Source organism: Leptopilina boulardi, unplaced genomic scaffold (genome assembly GCF_019393585.1).
Source record: "Leptopilina boulardi isolate dan_hultmark-lab unplaced genomic scaffold, ZJU_Lbou_2.1 LbouV2_318, whole genome shotgun sequence".
Taxonomy (NCBI): Eukaryota; Metazoa; Arthropoda; class Insecta; order Hymenoptera; family Figitidae; genus Leptopilina; species Leptopilina boulardi.
This window is the reverse complement of record NW_026137883.1, coordinates 474,922-491,098: the sequence shown is the minus strand read 5'-3', so window position 1 is coordinate 491,098 and position 16,177 is coordinate 474,922. Positions and strand designations below refer to the sequence as shown.

The window sequence follows — 16,177 nt, the reverse complement described above, 5'->3', positions numbered from 1 at the left end:
TTTGCTTTATAACATTGGGATCAAAAGATACAAAAATTTGCTTAAAGATTATGATGAAAATGATCTTACTATAAGAGAACATAAGCTATTTAATAAAGTGTCTACAAATAGCAATACTATTACAAATGTTGACATAATGAATGTCGTGAAATTTTTAAAATCATACGCCAGTAAAGTGGCAATTCCTTTGCCAGGTAGAGCAGCGCACTTTAAAAATTTTGACAAAGTTGTCAAGTTACCATCCTGCGATACAAAATTATCAATTTATTACAAATTTGTAGAAGCAGCTGATTCTGATGAAATTCGCGTTGTTTCACATACGTCTTTTAAAAAAATTTGGAATGATCTTTGCCCCGAAATATCAACCGTGAAACCGGCCACTGATTTATGTGACGTTTGTCGACAAAATCATTTAAAGTTGACAAATATATCAAATTTATCTATTGAAGAGCAAACTACTTTGCTAGAAACATCAAAACATCATTTAGAAGTTGACTACGCTCAGAACGTTGGATATCCTAGCAGTCCTCAACAAGTAGGTTCAGCTTATTTCAAATCTACTCGCAAATGTAGTCTTTTTGGAATAAATAATTTTGCTACTCATGTACAAATAAATATCACAATTGATGAAGAGGACAAAACTGGAAAGGGGGCAAACGGTGTTATAAATATGCTACATTATTATTTAACTAATAATGAAGCAGAAAATCTAGTTCTTTTTGCAGACAATTGCGTTGGGCAACATAAAAAAAATGCTCTTCTTCACTACCTTTTATGGAGAGTAGTGAAGAAGATGAATAAATCAATTTCTTTAAATTTTCTTTTGACGGGCCATACCAAATTTTCACCCGATAGAAATTTTGGTATTATAAAGTCAAAATTCAAAAAGTCCGTCGTAGATTGCCACGAAAATTTTATACAGGTCATTGCAACCTCCTCATCAAACAATTTTAATCTTCCGGTACCTAGTAAATATCCAACAACTGGATCCAGAAATATTAATTGGTCACAATGGGATAAATATTTATTGCAGCATTTTAAACAAATTCCCAATTTGACTAAGTATCATTACTTTTATTTCTTTGAAGATGGTACCATAGCAGCAAAGAATTTTGCGAATTCTAAGGCAGAAATTGTTTTAAAAAAATCAGTACATCCTGTTACCGAAAATGTTTTGCCATTAAAAATTATAAAACCAGAGGGACTATTACCGCAAAGAAAATGGTATTTGTACGATGAAATTCGTCTTCTTTGCATTAAGGAATCGTGTAAAGATTTAGTGGCTCCAACGCCAAACTGTCAAAGCAAAGAAAGCCAAAAAGGATTAAGGCCATCCGGGAAAAATCCCTAACCTAAAAGTGTTTTCCCGCGCGAGATATTACTCGTAAATAACTTGAAATGTCTTGTTCGGATTTGTCGGATTAATTAGATGAGGGCGAGCTGATTAAGAATCATCTCCATTTTTACAAGTAACTTTGTAAAAAAGTATTGAAAATCGTGGTTATAAAAGTTGGATTTTTGACAGAAGTGGGGACAGACCATGGACAGACATTGAATCTACGTGTCAGTGGCCCAGAAGGTGGCGCCAATTCTAGCTAGTGGCCGCTGCTGAACTAACTTACCCCAAATTACTCCACTTTAAATCTTTAATAAAATAATTTCCTCACAATATTATTGCAAAAATGGAGAAGAGTGATGAACTCAGTGACCCTTCCTCTATTATTCCTCCAAATGCCAACTCGAAATAATTTATCCTTTAAAGATGAGAAGAAATTTACGAAACCCCTTTTTGCCAATGTTTAAACATTTTTTTCAATAATTATTTATCAAGATTATGCAAAATTCCGAGAAGAGCCCCTGGCAGGGTACCTTCCTCTATTATTTCCAAAAAATTACAACCTAAAATATTCTATTTTTTCAAATGAGAAGAAATCTACAAAACCATTATTTTCTCCCGGATACCCTTAATTTAATAAAAAAATATTAATTGTAACCGGGACTCAGATCGACTCTAAGGCACAAAAAAGACGTTTTAGTAGATTCATATTCCAAAAATAGTCAACAACGTCGATTTTTTTTATTTTAACAAAATTTATTTGATTAATAAATATTTTACTTTAAATAATTAATGTTATTAAATATTAAATTCATTTAAATAATTCTACAATGAATATTATCAAAAAAATTTATTTCGAATATTTCAGAATTGAACTAGTTGTAGGACACATTTTCAAAATTTTATTTAAGTAGAATAGGTTTTTCTACAAAAAATTCTTAAATTTCCATTCTAATAATTTTTTAAAGTCTGATTTAAGCAATTTATTTAAATTAAAATTTTTGTCATAGTTTTTTGGTTTTGATGGTCAAAAAAATTTCAGGCAATACTTAATTTTTCTGATTTTTTTTAGTTTTACAGATTTTTAAAATAATAATAATTCTGGAAGGGTTAAAGTTGAAATATTTGCAATTAATTAAATTTTAAGTGATATTTAATTAAAATTTTTTTGTAATTTTTATTTTAATTATAAACAATTATATTTCAGAAATAATTAATTAATCATTAATTTTGTGAAGAATTTAAGTTAAAAATTTGTTAAATAATTGAAATAAAGAAGATCAGAAGAAGATCTGCATTGTATACTAAAAAAAACTTATTTTGTTAAAATTTTTCTTAAATGTAAAAAATGTCGATAAAGTCTCATTTTATTTCAATAAATCGAAAAAAGTCGTATAATCCGAGGCCTGTGAGATAATATTGTTTTAAATAAAAATGAAACATAATAAATTAAAAAAATTTTTTAACAGGAAATGTTATAATTCTGCTTTAATTTACCAAATAGTATAAACAAATTTATAAAAGTAAGTATCTCTAAAAAGTTGACTTCATAATTATTAAAAATTAGTTTAAAATTAAATCAAATATTAATTAATGTATATAATGTTTTATAAACTTATTTGTAATCAAAGACCTCGATCACCATCTATACTAAGTTTCATAAATATTGATTAATTTGTTAAATTTCGTATACCTATAAGGCAAATTATTAAGAAATACTTCGAATTTTATTAAAATAATAACTCAAGAATGATCAATGGAATATTATTTTTATCCATTGAATTTCCTAAGAATAATTTCTCTGAAAATAGTTGTTATCAAATAAAATTAATTTTTATTATTTATTTTATCAACAGAGAAATTTTCAATTTTTACTTTTCTTACAACAGTAAAAATAACATTTCTTTTGCTGTATAAATAAGTTATATGTGTTGAATTTAAAAAATAAATTATTATTTTTATTATACATTATTAAAATAATGTGGGATCCAAGATGTGGGATCCAAGATGTGGGATCCAAGATGTGGGATCCAAGATGTGGGATCCAAGATGTGGGATCCAAGATGTGGGATCCAAGATGTGGGATCCAAGATGTGGGATCCAAGATGTGGGATCCAAGATGTGGGATCCAAGATGTGGGATCCAAGATGTGGGATCCAAGATGTGGGATCCAAGATGTGGGATCCAAGATGTGGGATCCAAGATGTGGGATCCAAGATGTGGGATCCAAGATGTGGGATCCAAGATGTGGGATCCAAGATGTGGGATCCAAGATGTGGGATCCAAGATGTGGGATCCAAGATGTGGGATCCAAGATGTGGGATCCAAGATGTGGGATCCAAGATGTGGGATCCAAGATGTGGGATCCAAGATGTGGGATCCAAGATGTGGGATCCAAGATGTGGGATCCAAGATGTGGGATCCAAGATGTGGGATCCAAGATGTGGGATCCAAGATGTGGGATCCAAGATGTGGGATCCAAGATGTGGGATCCAAGATGTGGGATCGAGAATGTTCGAACAAGGATGTGCGAACAAGGATACACTCTGGATCCTACACTCTGGATCCTACACTCTGGATCCTACACTCTGGATCCTACACTCTGGATCCTACACTCTGGATCCTACACTCTGGATCCTACACTCTGGATCCTACACTCTGGATCCTACACTCTGGATCCTACACTCTGGATCCTACACTCTGGATCCTACACTCTGGATCCTACACTCTGGATCCTACACTCTGGATCCTACACTCTGGATCCTACACTCTGGATCCTACACTCTGGATCCTACACTCTGGATCCTACACTCTGGATCCTACACTCTGGATCCTACACTCTGGATCCTACACTCTGGATCCTACACTCTGGATCCTACACTCTGGATCCTACACTCTGGATCCTACACTCTGGATCCTACACTCTGGATCCTACACTCTGGATCCTACACTCTGGATCCTACACTCTGGATCCTACACTCTGGATCCTACACTCTGGATCCTACACTCTGGATCCTACACTCTGGATCCTACACTCTGGATCCTACACTCTGGATCCTACACTCTGGATCCTACACTCTGGATCCTACACTCTGGATCCTACACTCTGGATCCTACACTCTGGATCCTACACTCTGGATCCTACACTCTGGATCCTACACTCTGGATCCTACACTCTGGATCCTACACTCTGGATCCTACACTCTGGATCCTACACTCTGGATCCTACACTCTGGATCCTACACTCTGGATCCTACACTCTGGATCCTACACTCTGGATCCTACACTCTGGATCCTACACTCTGGATCCTACACTCTGGATCCTACACTCTGGATCCTACACTCTGGATCCTACACTCTGGATCCTACACTCTGGATCCTACACTCTGGATCCTACACTCTGGATCCTACACTCTGGATCCTACACTCTGGATCCTACACTCTGGATCCTACACTCTGGATCCTACACTCTGGATCCTACACTCTGGATCCTACACTCTGGATCCTACACTCTGGATCCTACACTCTGGATCCTACACTCTGGATCCTACACTCTGGATCCTACACTCTGGATCCTACACTCTGGATCCTACACTCTGGATCCTACACTCTGGATCCTACACTCTGGATCCTACACTCTGGATCCTACACTCTGGATCCTACACTCTGGATCCTACACTCTGGATCCTACACTCTGGATCCTACACTCTGGATCCTACACTCTGGATCCTACACTCTGGATCCTACACTCTGGATCCTACACTCTGGATCCTACACTCTGGATCCTACACTCTGGATCCTACACTCTGGATCCTACACTCTGGATCCTACACTCTGGATCCTACACTCTGGATCCTACACTCTGGATCCTACACTCTGGATCCTACACTCTGGATCCTACACTCTGGATCCTACACTCTGGATCCTACACTCTGGATCCTACACTCTGGATCCTACACTCTGGATCCTACACTCTGGATCCTACACTCTGGATCCTACACTCTGGATCCTACACTCTGGATCCTACACTCTGGATCCTACACTCTGGATCCTACACTCTGGATCCTACACTCTGGATCCTACACTCTGGATCCTACACTCTGGATCCTACACTCTGGATCCTACACTCTGGATCCTACACTCTGGATCCTACACTCTGGATCCTACACTCTGGATCCTACACTCTGGATCCTACACTCTGGATCCTACACTCTGGATCCTACACTCTGGATCCTACACTCTGGATCCTACACTCTGGATCCTACACTCTGGATCCTACACTCTGGATCCTACACTCTGGATCCTACACTCTGGATCCTACACTCTGGATCCTACACTCTGGATCCTACACTCTGGATCCTACACTCTGGATCCTACACTCTGGATCCTACACTCTGGATCCTACACTCTGGATCCTACACTCTGGATCCTACACTCTGGATCCTACACTCTGGATCCTACACTCTGGATCCTACACTCTGGATCCTACACTCTGGATCCTACACTCTGGATCCTACACTCTGGATCCTACACTCTGGATCCTACACTCTGGATCCTACACTCTGGATCCTACACTCTGGATCCTACACTCTGGATCCTACACTCTGGATCCTACACTCTGGATCCTACACTCTGGATCCTACACTCTGGATCCTACACTCTGGATCCTACACTCTGGATCCTACACTCTGGATCCTACACTCTGGATCCTACACTCTGGATCCTACACTCTGGATCCTACACTCTGGATCCTACACTCTGGATCCTACACTCTGGATCCTACACTCTGGATCCTACACTCTGGATCCTACACTCTGGATCCTACACTCTGGATCCTACACTCTGGATCCTACACTCTGGATCCTACACTCTGGATCCTACACTCTGGATCCTACACTCTGGATCCTACACTCTGGATCCTACACTCTGGATCCTACACTCTGGATCCTACACTCTGGATCCTACACTCTGGATCCTACACTCTGGATCCTACACTCTGGATCCTACACTCTGGATCCTACACTCTGGATCCTACACTCTGGATCCTACACTCTGGATCCTACACTCTGGATCCTACACTCTGGATCCTACACCCATGTTACTTACGATACTTTTTATTCCAATGCACAGTGGCCGATTTCTCGAAAAACCTGGCCAAAAATCGAAAAATGATATGATTTCAACCAAAATTGGTATACCCATGTTTTTTGGGCTTCTGAATTCAAATTTTACATTGGTTGTGTCAAATTCAAAATGGCGGATCCAAAATGGCCGTTTAGATTTTAAAAAACTTTGCTGAAAATCGAAAAATGATACGATTTCAACCAAAATTGGTATACCCATGTTTTTTGGGCTTCTGAATTCAAATTTTACATTGGTTGTGTCAAATTCAAAATGGCGGATCCAAAATGGCCGTTTAGATTTTAAAAAACTTTGCTAAAAATTAAAAAATTGTACGATTTTAACCAAACTTAGTATACTTACGTTTACTAGGTTTCTGAAATCAAATTTTACATTTGTTTTATCAAATTCAATATGGCGGATCCAAAATATTTGCTGGTATTATAAAATTGCGTAAATGTGTTAGAGCTTATTTTTTTTAAATTACAGACAGTGCTTAAATTTTAGTTTAAAGCGAATGCGAATGAAGAAAAAGTCAGTCTTTCACGTTCAGTTGCACCGCCGGCCGGTGCAACGCGCTGTCGGTAAACCGCGCTTAATGAAATAAAAAGTGATACCAAAACTGCAGGGGCAGCTTGGGGCAATTGATTTCAATTAAAATGAATTAAAAATATATTCTAGTTTATGATAATACCAGGTAGAGCGCGGATATCAGTGGATTTCACAACTATTTTCATGATTTACGTTGATAAAACAATACAAAAATCGTCGCCATGAATAGCGATGTTTAATGTCATTTTTTAAAAACTGTACGTTTTAAATGTGATTATAAATACATTCAACATATTTCATACACCTTTGTTAATAATTCCCAAAAAAAGATATTCAAAAATCTGCTGTATATTAGTATATTTTCACTATTTTAACTGTGACGAAAATTTATAGTTATGAAACGTTCTGAGTAAATCTCTGGCAAAGATCACTTTTACTTGTTCACATAATAAATTGGTGATAAAAAAAGTGTAATTTTTTTTCGCAAAATTATGCAGTGAACCCTCCTTTATAATATTCAACAATAAAAAGTATAAATTTCTAAAAAAAATTTTTTGACTTTTGGCCAGGTTTTTCGGGAAATCGGCCACTGTGCAATGGCACAAACTTCGCGCTTTTAGGTTCTCTGACGACTGAAAAAGACATTCATTTGTTCTGCCGTTTGGATATGGCGTCCATTTTTATCCTATGGCAAAAATAACACATGCGTTCGTTTTTATCTCGCAGAGGCGATCCCGGCTTTAAAATAGAGCACCTGTAGCCCACTGCATGTCGTAAAAGGCGACTAAAAGGGGTGTGGATGGTTGTACTCATCTAGCTAAGTACCGCTTCGACGAAGACGCTATGAGATGGAACATTACCGATGTTGTATGAACGCACTACGCCTTGCGAGGTGTTCACCATGTGAGATAACGCTCTTCTTGTGCAAGGTGGCCGTGGAAGTCCGGTCGGAGAATTTGTCTTCCCGTATCCCATCGCGTGTCGTACTTTGCGACTAGAGGGAATTTGAACGCATTACACAGAAAAAACTGAACTCAGAATGAGCCGTGTAGGCGGCTTATTTTAATGTGCAACAAAAATGAACCAGGTTGGTGGCGCCACTGTCTATGTCGTTTAGCATTGGCTTATTTTGATTTGCATCAAAAATGAGACAAGGTTTTTTCTGTGTTTGCCTCATCGTACGGAGGCAGGGTGAAACCGTTGTGGTTTGACACTGCGGTCTGCGAGCGGATGTTCCACGTGGTCTCCGTTGTAAGTGCAGGATTCTTGTCCTCGCTAACTCACGCCCACTCCTGTTGGGGTGTTATTTGGTCCAAGATGAAAGTTACTAACCGTTCCGCTATTTCATTGGGCACCCTATTGTATGAGTGAGTGTGACCTACCAGACCATCGGTAGGTGGAACTTAGCTCGGAGACGGAACCTCCACGAGGTCCCCGCTAGGTACTTTAATTCCGTTCTTCCGCTCAAGAAGAGGTAGTTCTTTCGTTAGGGGGTAGATATGTTTATTTTAACATCGTGAGTTATAGTCCTTAAAGACGTTTGTGCCTGAGGGATAAAAAATCATTTACATCAATAGGAAAAGGGTTGTTTTTGTGAATACATCCAATTAGTGAAATGGAAACATTGTGATACATTAACTATTTATAAAATTGTATACCCCTTAGAAGTCTTTACAATTTCCTCACAAGTTGTCACAAGTCTATTTATATCTTTAAACTCACAAACTCTTTAAAATTGCGGCTGTAGACCGACCTTTATTAGAAACAGTCGCATTTTTCTGGACTTTTGGCCAGGGGAGAAAAAACTACAGAAAACCTTTCTCGAATACAGCCGGTTTATTGACAATCGAGTTGTGAATGTATATTTGGATAATGATTACAAATGTACCATCACATCCTCGACGTCAAACTTCCCGATTGATATATCTCGATCACAGTGAAAACACCAGGGCTATAGTTAGCACCGAGGCAGTCACCCATCCAAGTACTAACCGTACTCAGCTGTGCTTAACCCCGGTGATCGCAAAAGCATTTTAATATATGATAATTATGTTTCGTGGACCGAATTTATTTTGATTTCATTTGTGTTTTCCCTTTATTGATTTGGATTAATTTTTTTATTGTAATCTATTTATTAATTTTTTGTGTATCATTGATTTTTTTTATGTATGCTTTATTTTCTATTTTAATCATTATATTATTTGTTACAAATATATAGTAACAATAGTGAGAACTCAGGGTCAGAGACATAAGTTTTTTTGTGTGGCTGTATAATTATAGATGTTTAAAAACTTTGTTTAAAATTTTTGCATTACTGGTACCTATTATTCAAAGTAATATTCACAGTGTTCGATCCATAGAGTTTGAACTAGTTTTTTATTTGGGTAATTTTTCACTGTCTAAATTAATTTAAAAATTTACTAACAATATATTGATAGCAATGCTAATAGTATAAAGTATAGATTGTTTAACTCCATTTATAAAAAGAGTAATTAGAATTTTTTTTTTTACATTTTTGCAAAATAATTTGAGACAGTATAGAAAATATAGTCTTGGTATATGTACAATTTTACCGACACATAATATATTTATCAAAATTAAATTCTTTTTCTTTAAAGTAACAATTAGTATTCAATTGAAATCAAAGTGATTTATAACCTCATTTAAAAATATTAATAGTTAAATTAATAAAAAGTTTTTTAAGGCAGTACATATGTTACCCAAATTCTGAACAGCATGCGACGCACAAGAGGAGTAGTCTTTCTTCACCGTCCGTGTAGCTCACTAAGTCATCGATCGCCTGTGGAAATTTTCATTTCTGTCTTGCCAGTTGCACTGAGAGGATTAGAATATTTATTCAACTTTTCTTTAAATATTCAACAAATATATTTTGTTTATTCGAAATGGCAGATAAAGTAGAATCTCCAGCTGTACCTGCAGTTGCAACTCCTAAGGCGAAGCAACCTCGCACAAAAGCCGCTCATCCACCAGCATCTGAAATGGTAGTTGCAGCTATCAAAGCTTTGAAGGAAAAAGGTGGTTCTTCTCTCCAAGCCATCAAGAAGTACATTGCTGGTACTTATGCAGTTGATGTTGAGAAGCAAGCGACTTTTATCAGGAAGTATCTTAAAGCTGCTGTTGCCAACAAGACGCTTATTCAAACCAAGGGAAAAGGTGCTGCAGGATCCTTCAAATTGAATGTCGCCAAAGCTGAGGTCAAGGCAAAAACCAAGACTGCTACAGCTAAACCTAAAACTGCTGCATCCAAGGCTAAGAAAGTAGCATCTCCGAAGAAGACTGTAGCTGCCAAGGCCAAGAAAGCTGTTGCCGAGAAGAAAAAGACTCCTAAGGTTGCAGCCAAACCACCAAAGGCCAAGTCTACCACTGCCAAGCCTAAGGTGACCAAGGCTTCTCCCAAGAAAGCAAAGGCACCTGTTGCCGCCAAGAAAGCTGCACCAAAACCCAAAAAGACAGTGGCAAAGAAGGTTGCAAAAAAATAAGGAGGGAATGTTATATGACAGTAACATTTTCACAACTCGTCGATAACAAACGGCCCTTTTCAGGGCCACAAATTATTTTTTACGTAATGGTTTGTTTTGTTCTTTCAACAAACATTTTATTAAAATACGAATAAATTGCTACATTATACTAAGTATTATTTTATCATACAATTAAATAAAAATTTATTTAGTAGTTTAGGGACAACATTAATTTTTCGCCTATTATCTTCCATGAAACATTTTTTTCTTAATATTTTTTGTAGTAAATTTATTTATTATTTCGAGGCAATATGTCAGATATATGCTGTAATTTACAAGTACATATTAAATTAATGTAACTGCACTCAAAAAAATATAATAGATTTGACTACAATTAAGTACTCTGCCTAGTACAATAGGTGATCAACTCAATTTAAAAAGTAGGATTCACTATAAGAATGTAGTTACAATAACTAAGAATATAGTTGATAGAATGATGTTTTGCAGTTGTTTCATTTTTTTTGTAAATGATCCAACTACAATTTTTAGTAAATTGATCAGCTAATCATTAACTCCATAAAATATATTTAGACATCAAATATACAATTACAACATTTTAAAAAAGATTACGTCGCCATATTTTATATTTTCATAAAACGTCCATTAATTTAAAGAAATTTTAATAAACTTTATTTAACAGTGAAAGACTTTTACAAATTACAAATGATAATTTAGTTATAATTTATCTAACAGATCATGAACAATATCAAAATATTTGTAAACTAGAAGTAAAATGCTTCAAATTTATCTCAATAAATTATTTTTTATAATGTTAAACCAAAATAATTTCAACGTAAAAAAATGTGTTGGCCCTGAAAAGGGCCGATTGTATTTTTGAAGGTATCGGAAAAAAATTAAGCACGTTCTCCTCGGATACGACGAGCCAATTGGATGTCTTTTGGCATGATGGTGACTCTCTTGGCGTGAATGGCGCACAAGTTGGTGTCTTCGAAGAGACCGACGAGGTAAGCCTCGCTAGCCTCCTGGAGAGCCATCACAGCAGAGCTCTGGAAACGCAAGTCGGTCTTGAAATCTTGAGCGATCTCACGAACCAAACGCTGGAAAGGAAGTTTGCGGATGAGGAGCTCAGTGCTCTTCTGGTAACGACGGATCTCACGGAGAGCGACGGTTCCTGGCCTGTAACGATGGGGTTTTTTCACTCCACCAGTCGCAGGCGCGCTCTTTCTGGCGGCCTTGGTGGCGAGTTGTTTCCTTGGTGCCTTACCACCAGTCGATTTACGAGCGGTTTGCTTGGTACGTGCCATGACGATGCTGCAAGTTCGGAGACTAACAAAACAATGAAATTTTGCGGGAAAAATGCTGTATTTATGGACTTTCGACCCTTCTGTTCAATAAGCAGCTAAAGGGAGGGGAAACTAGCAACACGATTGGTAGATTGAAATTGTGGTGGGAGATGTGTGCCACACGATGTTATAAAATAATGCTCACTTCGCTGGAAAAGCATTCTCAGTTTGTTTTTCGTTCGAGTTTGACGTACGAACTTTATTATCTGCAAAAATGACTGGTCGCGGAAAGGGAGGTAAAGGTTTGGGAAAAGGAGGAGCAAAGCGGCATCGCAAAGTTTTGCGTGATAACATCCAAGGTATCACCAAGCCAGCCATCCGTCGTTTGGCTCGTCGTGGTGGAGTGAAACGTATCTCCGGATTGATCTACGAGGAAACTCGTGGTGTTCTCAAAGTGTTCCTTGAGAACGTGATCCGTGACGCCGTCACTTACACCGAGCACGCCAAGAGGAAGACTGTCACCGCCATGGACGTCGTCTATGCTTTGAAACGTCAAGGCCGCACCCTTTACGGTTTCGGCGGTTAAATATACGCATCATCATCATCATCTGTATACAATCGGCCCTTTTCAGGGCCACTAAATTTTTTTACGTTGGAATTCTTTTTTTTAAAGACAAAAGGGTAGTTTTCTGTTGATAATTGGTTCGATTACTTAAAATTTGTTAGGTGAGCTATGGCTAAATTCGATCTTTGAAGGTAGGAAAGTAAATAAAGTTGGAAAGCAAATGTAGTTAACTCGTTTTTATTGTACTTGAAAACATTGATTGTTTTGAGTCTACGTTGAAAAGTTTTTTGTTTTTCCTCTTTTTAATTACATATCATCTTTATGCTTTCACTAAGCTACTAAAGCATTAAATATGTAGAGGCAGTACACATTTCGGGTATGTTATGGTACGGTCACAGTTTGGCTGCCTGCCTGCGGGCATATATCTTTTATTGTTTTTTTCTTCTAAATGAAAATATCCAGATACTCGTAAAAAGCATGAGTAGTGTAAAATAATTCCTTCACTCTTTAATTCTTTTCAAATTTTCGTTCGAGTATCTCATTAATATAAACACTAGTCAGAATTGTCGTAAATCAAGTAAAATAGCAAAAGGAAAATTTAATCCCAATTTTTTCTTCCCTCTGAAATATAAACCCTTAAAAGGACATATAAAAATATCACTTGAAATGCTATAGAAGCTTACACTATGGGACACTAAACACATGTTGACCAGATACGAACATGACTCACTTAAACCAACGAAAGTCAGGTACTAGTTATACACAGCATCAAATATCGGCTATGAAATACTTTTTTTGGTTTTTCCCAAAGAAGGATACTGAAGCATAAACCGCAATATGGTTGTCATAAAACACGAAAGACTATTTGAATGCAAAATAAAAAATGCTCTCTCTCAGTACTTTTACTTACCTCTCTGAAAAAGAGAATAATATATTACATTACGTTAATATACCTACATAATACCTGAAATTCTTTACAACAAAAATAGCTTTTCACTGCGAGACAATTATTAAAGTAATTTATAGTTAGCAGTTTAGCACAAAATGTATTATATTTTAAAATATAATGATGGAAAAAATAAATAAACTGCTTATATTGGCTTAAAAATGTTAAAGATAAAATTAATTCCTTCGTAAAAAAATTTGTTGGCCCTGAAAAGGGCCGATTGTTTTCGGAGATCAAGATTTAGATTTACTTGGAGCTGGTGTACTTGGTGACAGCCTTGGTGCCTTCAGAGACGGCGTGCTTGGCGAGTTCACCAGGAAGGAGAAGCCTGACAGCGGTTTGGATTTCCCGGGAGGTGATGGTGGACCTCTTGTTGTAGTGGGCCAAGCGGGAAGATTCGGCAGCGATACGTTCAAAGATGTCGTTGACGAAGCTGTTCATGATGCTCATGGCCTTGCTGGAGACTCCAGTGTCGGGATGAACTTGTTTCAACACCTTGTAGATGTAGATGGCATAGCTTTCCTTCCTCTTGCGCTTCTTTTTCTTGTCAGTCTTGGTGATATTTTTTTGAGCCTTGCCGGCTTTTTTCACAGCTTTTCCACTTGCTTTAGGAGGCATTTTGGATATTCAGAGACAAACACGTGTAAACTCAATGAGAATACGGAGTGAATTGATACTCCGACCACAAACCGGTTTCTTTTATGTTCTGTCGCAGTGGCTATGCTACATTGTGATTGGTTCGTGCAATCGCTGTAAACGTCTACCAGTCACAGTATTGTGGTAGAAGAATAGTGGTGGGGGACCCTAATGGAAGTGCATAAATAGTCGATTTTACTGAAATTTTTGTATTAGTTATCCAACCTTTGAGTTCTTCGTTTCGTTGTAACTAAACTAAATCGAAAAATGTCAGGACGTGGAAAAGGAGGCAAAGTCAAGGGAAAGTCAAAGACTCGTTCCAACAGAGCTGGACTTCAATTCCCAGTTGGTCGTATCCATCGTCTCTTGCGCAAGGGAAACTACGCTGAGCGAGTTGGTGCTGGAGCTCCAGTCTACCTCGCAGCAGTAATGGAATACTTGGCTGCTGAAGTTTTGGAATTGGCAGGAAATGCCGCTCGTGATAACAAGAAGACCAGAATCATCCCCCGTCATCTCCAACTTGCCATCAGGAATGACGAGGAATTGAACAAACTTCTTTCTGGAGTAACCATCGCTCAGGGTGGTGTTCTTCCCAACATCCAGGCTGTTCTTTTGCCCAAGAAGACCGAAAAGAAAGCTTAAATTTCTACCCACATCCTCTCAAACAATCGGCCCTTTTCAGGGCCAACAAATATTTTTACGTGTGAATCTTTAGTTCCTAGCATTATATTTTATATTCTTATTATTTATAAGCGTTCTGTATTTCTTGGAAATCAACGTTTCTTTATTATGCTTTTTAATACAAATATTCTTATACGATAGTCATTCAAGGGAAAACTAGAAAATCCTCCTATTAGACAACCTCCCACTAAAATTGTTTTGTGGGAGATTTGCCTGTACATTTCAGGGGAAAAGTCGTAAAACGATGATTGGCCCTTCCCTTATGCTACTAAAATGTTGGAAGTAGGAATAGAAAAGTGGGGGTTTTTACTTTGGGCCTTCCACACTGACCCTCGAAAGATTCGTGATCAGTATATTTCTAAACTTTCTTGTGTAAAAGTTGCTGTGTAACTGTGTTTTGAAGAATCAACTTCAATCCTCTCTACTTTTTATAATTTAAAAAAAATAAGTTTAAACATATTTTTTGTAAGTTTTAATTTTATTTTTTGTGTTTGTTTCTTGTTTTATTTATTTTAAGTGTCTTTTTGTGTTTGTAGGGTTAGTATTTTTTTTAAGGGGTTACACCACTTATTTGACCCGACCAAAAATTACGCTTTTTCAACAATTTTTATTGAAGAATAGAAATTTTTTTTACTGCCCACCGATTTTTCAAATGTAGTTTTGAGAGAAATGCGTTTAAAGTTTTCTAAACAGTTTGGTCATGATTAACAATGATTAAATTAAAAATTACCGCTAATCAGCTACGCCAGGTTCATATAGCATATCATTTCTATGCTTATAAGGAGTACTTTAAGAAAAAAAAACTTTTTTTGGTTTTTTTAAAATTTCAAAGTAGTGTAACCCCTTTAAAAAACGTTAAACGTTTATATATTGAAGCACATAGACTTCTTTTTTAAAAGTTTCTTAACGAGTCCAATCAGCTGATGTTGAAGGTATCATTAAAAAGCATCGTGGAAGCTTACCACAAGATGGATAATGTAAAGTTGACGACAAATCTTACAAAAAAGGTAAGTGAATTATATAAATATAAATAATAATTATATAAGATGTTTTGTGAGTGTTAAGAGATCAACACTATTAATGTAAACAACACTAAATTATGTATGTAACTTAATACTCCATTCGGACCTATTTTATGTGCCCGAAATTCTAAACATTCAAATGAACGAAATAATTTTTTTGTTTTGTAAATTTTTTTAAAATTACTATAACAATTAAAAATAAAAAAGTAAAATATTAATTTATTTTTGGATATGTAATTAATTTTACAATTAATTTGAAGTTTTGAACAATAATTATTATTATATTGAATAACAACTTTATTTAAAATTATAAAAAATAATTGGTTTTTCAATAATCTCAAGTTTACGCTGTAAGCTTGCGAATCTTATTACGTTTAAATTCAAGGGAAGCTTACAGCAAGATATTGTGCTGTGTGGGAGATATTTATTTAATAAGATTTTAATTTAATACTGGAATAACCAGTATATTTTTATTTATACACGTTGTTTATAAAAATTTTTATTTCGTATTTAATTTTTATTTTCATTGCTTGTA

At 36.4% G+C, this 16,177-nt stretch overlaps 4 protein-coding genes across 4 annotated transcripts; 2 read left to right on the top strand and 2 right to left on the bottom strand.

The window, feature by feature from the left end:
• The first annotated feature begins 9,866 nt into the window (after positions 1-9,866).
• LOC127284089 (late histone H1-like) lies at positions 9,867-10,631 on the top strand. The gene has a single exon (XM_051309386.1). It carries the CDS (start codon positions 9,913-9,915, stop codon positions 10,507-10,509), a length of 597 nt encoding a protein of 198 aa, XP_051165343.1. The 5' UTR covers positions 9,867-9,912; the 3' UTR covers positions 10,510-10,631.
• Positions 10,632-11,360: 729 nt separating this feature from the next.
• LOC127284094 (histone H3) lies at positions 11,361-11,824 on the bottom strand. Its single transcript, XM_051309390.1, has one exon. The coding sequence runs from the start codon at positions 11,811-11,813 to the stop codon at positions 11,403-11,405; it is 411 nt and encodes a 136-aa protein (XP_051165347.1). The 5' UTR covers positions 11,814-11,824; the 3' UTR covers positions 11,361-11,402.
• Positions 11,825-13,512: 1,688 nt separating this feature from the next.
• Positions 13,513-13,990, bottom strand: LOC127284102 (histone H2B). The gene has a single exon (XM_051309399.1). It carries the CDS (start codon positions 13,919-13,921, stop codon positions 13,550-13,552), a length of 372 nt encoding a protein of 123 aa, XP_051165356.1. The 5' UTR covers positions 13,922-13,990; the 3' UTR covers positions 13,513-13,549.
• A 153-nt stretch (positions 13,991-14,143) lies between these two features.
• On the top strand, positions 14,144-14,608 carry LOC127284099 (histone H2A). Its single transcript, XM_051309396.1, has one exon. It carries the CDS (start codon positions 14,207-14,209, stop codon positions 14,579-14,581), a length of 375 nt encoding a protein of 124 aa, XP_051165353.1. The 5' UTR covers positions 14,144-14,206; the 3' UTR covers positions 14,582-14,608.
• The last annotated feature ends 1,569 nt before the right edge of the window (positions 14,609-16,177 follow it).

Coding starts and splice junctions, on each gene's coding strand:
- LOC127284102 (XM_051309399.1), bottom strand. CDS start 13,921: ATGCCTCCTAAAGCAAGTGGAAAAGCTGTGAAAAAAGCCGGCAAGGCT.
- LOC127284094 (XM_051309390.1), bottom strand. CDS start 11,813: ATGGCACGTACCAAGCAAACCGCTCGTAAATCGACTGGTGGTAAGGCA.
- LOC127284089 (XM_051309386.1), top strand. CDS start 9,913: ATGGCAGATAAAGTAGAATCTCCAGCTGTACCTGCAGTTGCAACTCCT.
- LOC127284099 (XM_051309396.1), top strand. CDS start 14,207: ATGTCAGGACGTGGAAAAGGAGGCAAAGTCAAGGGAAAGTCAAAGACT.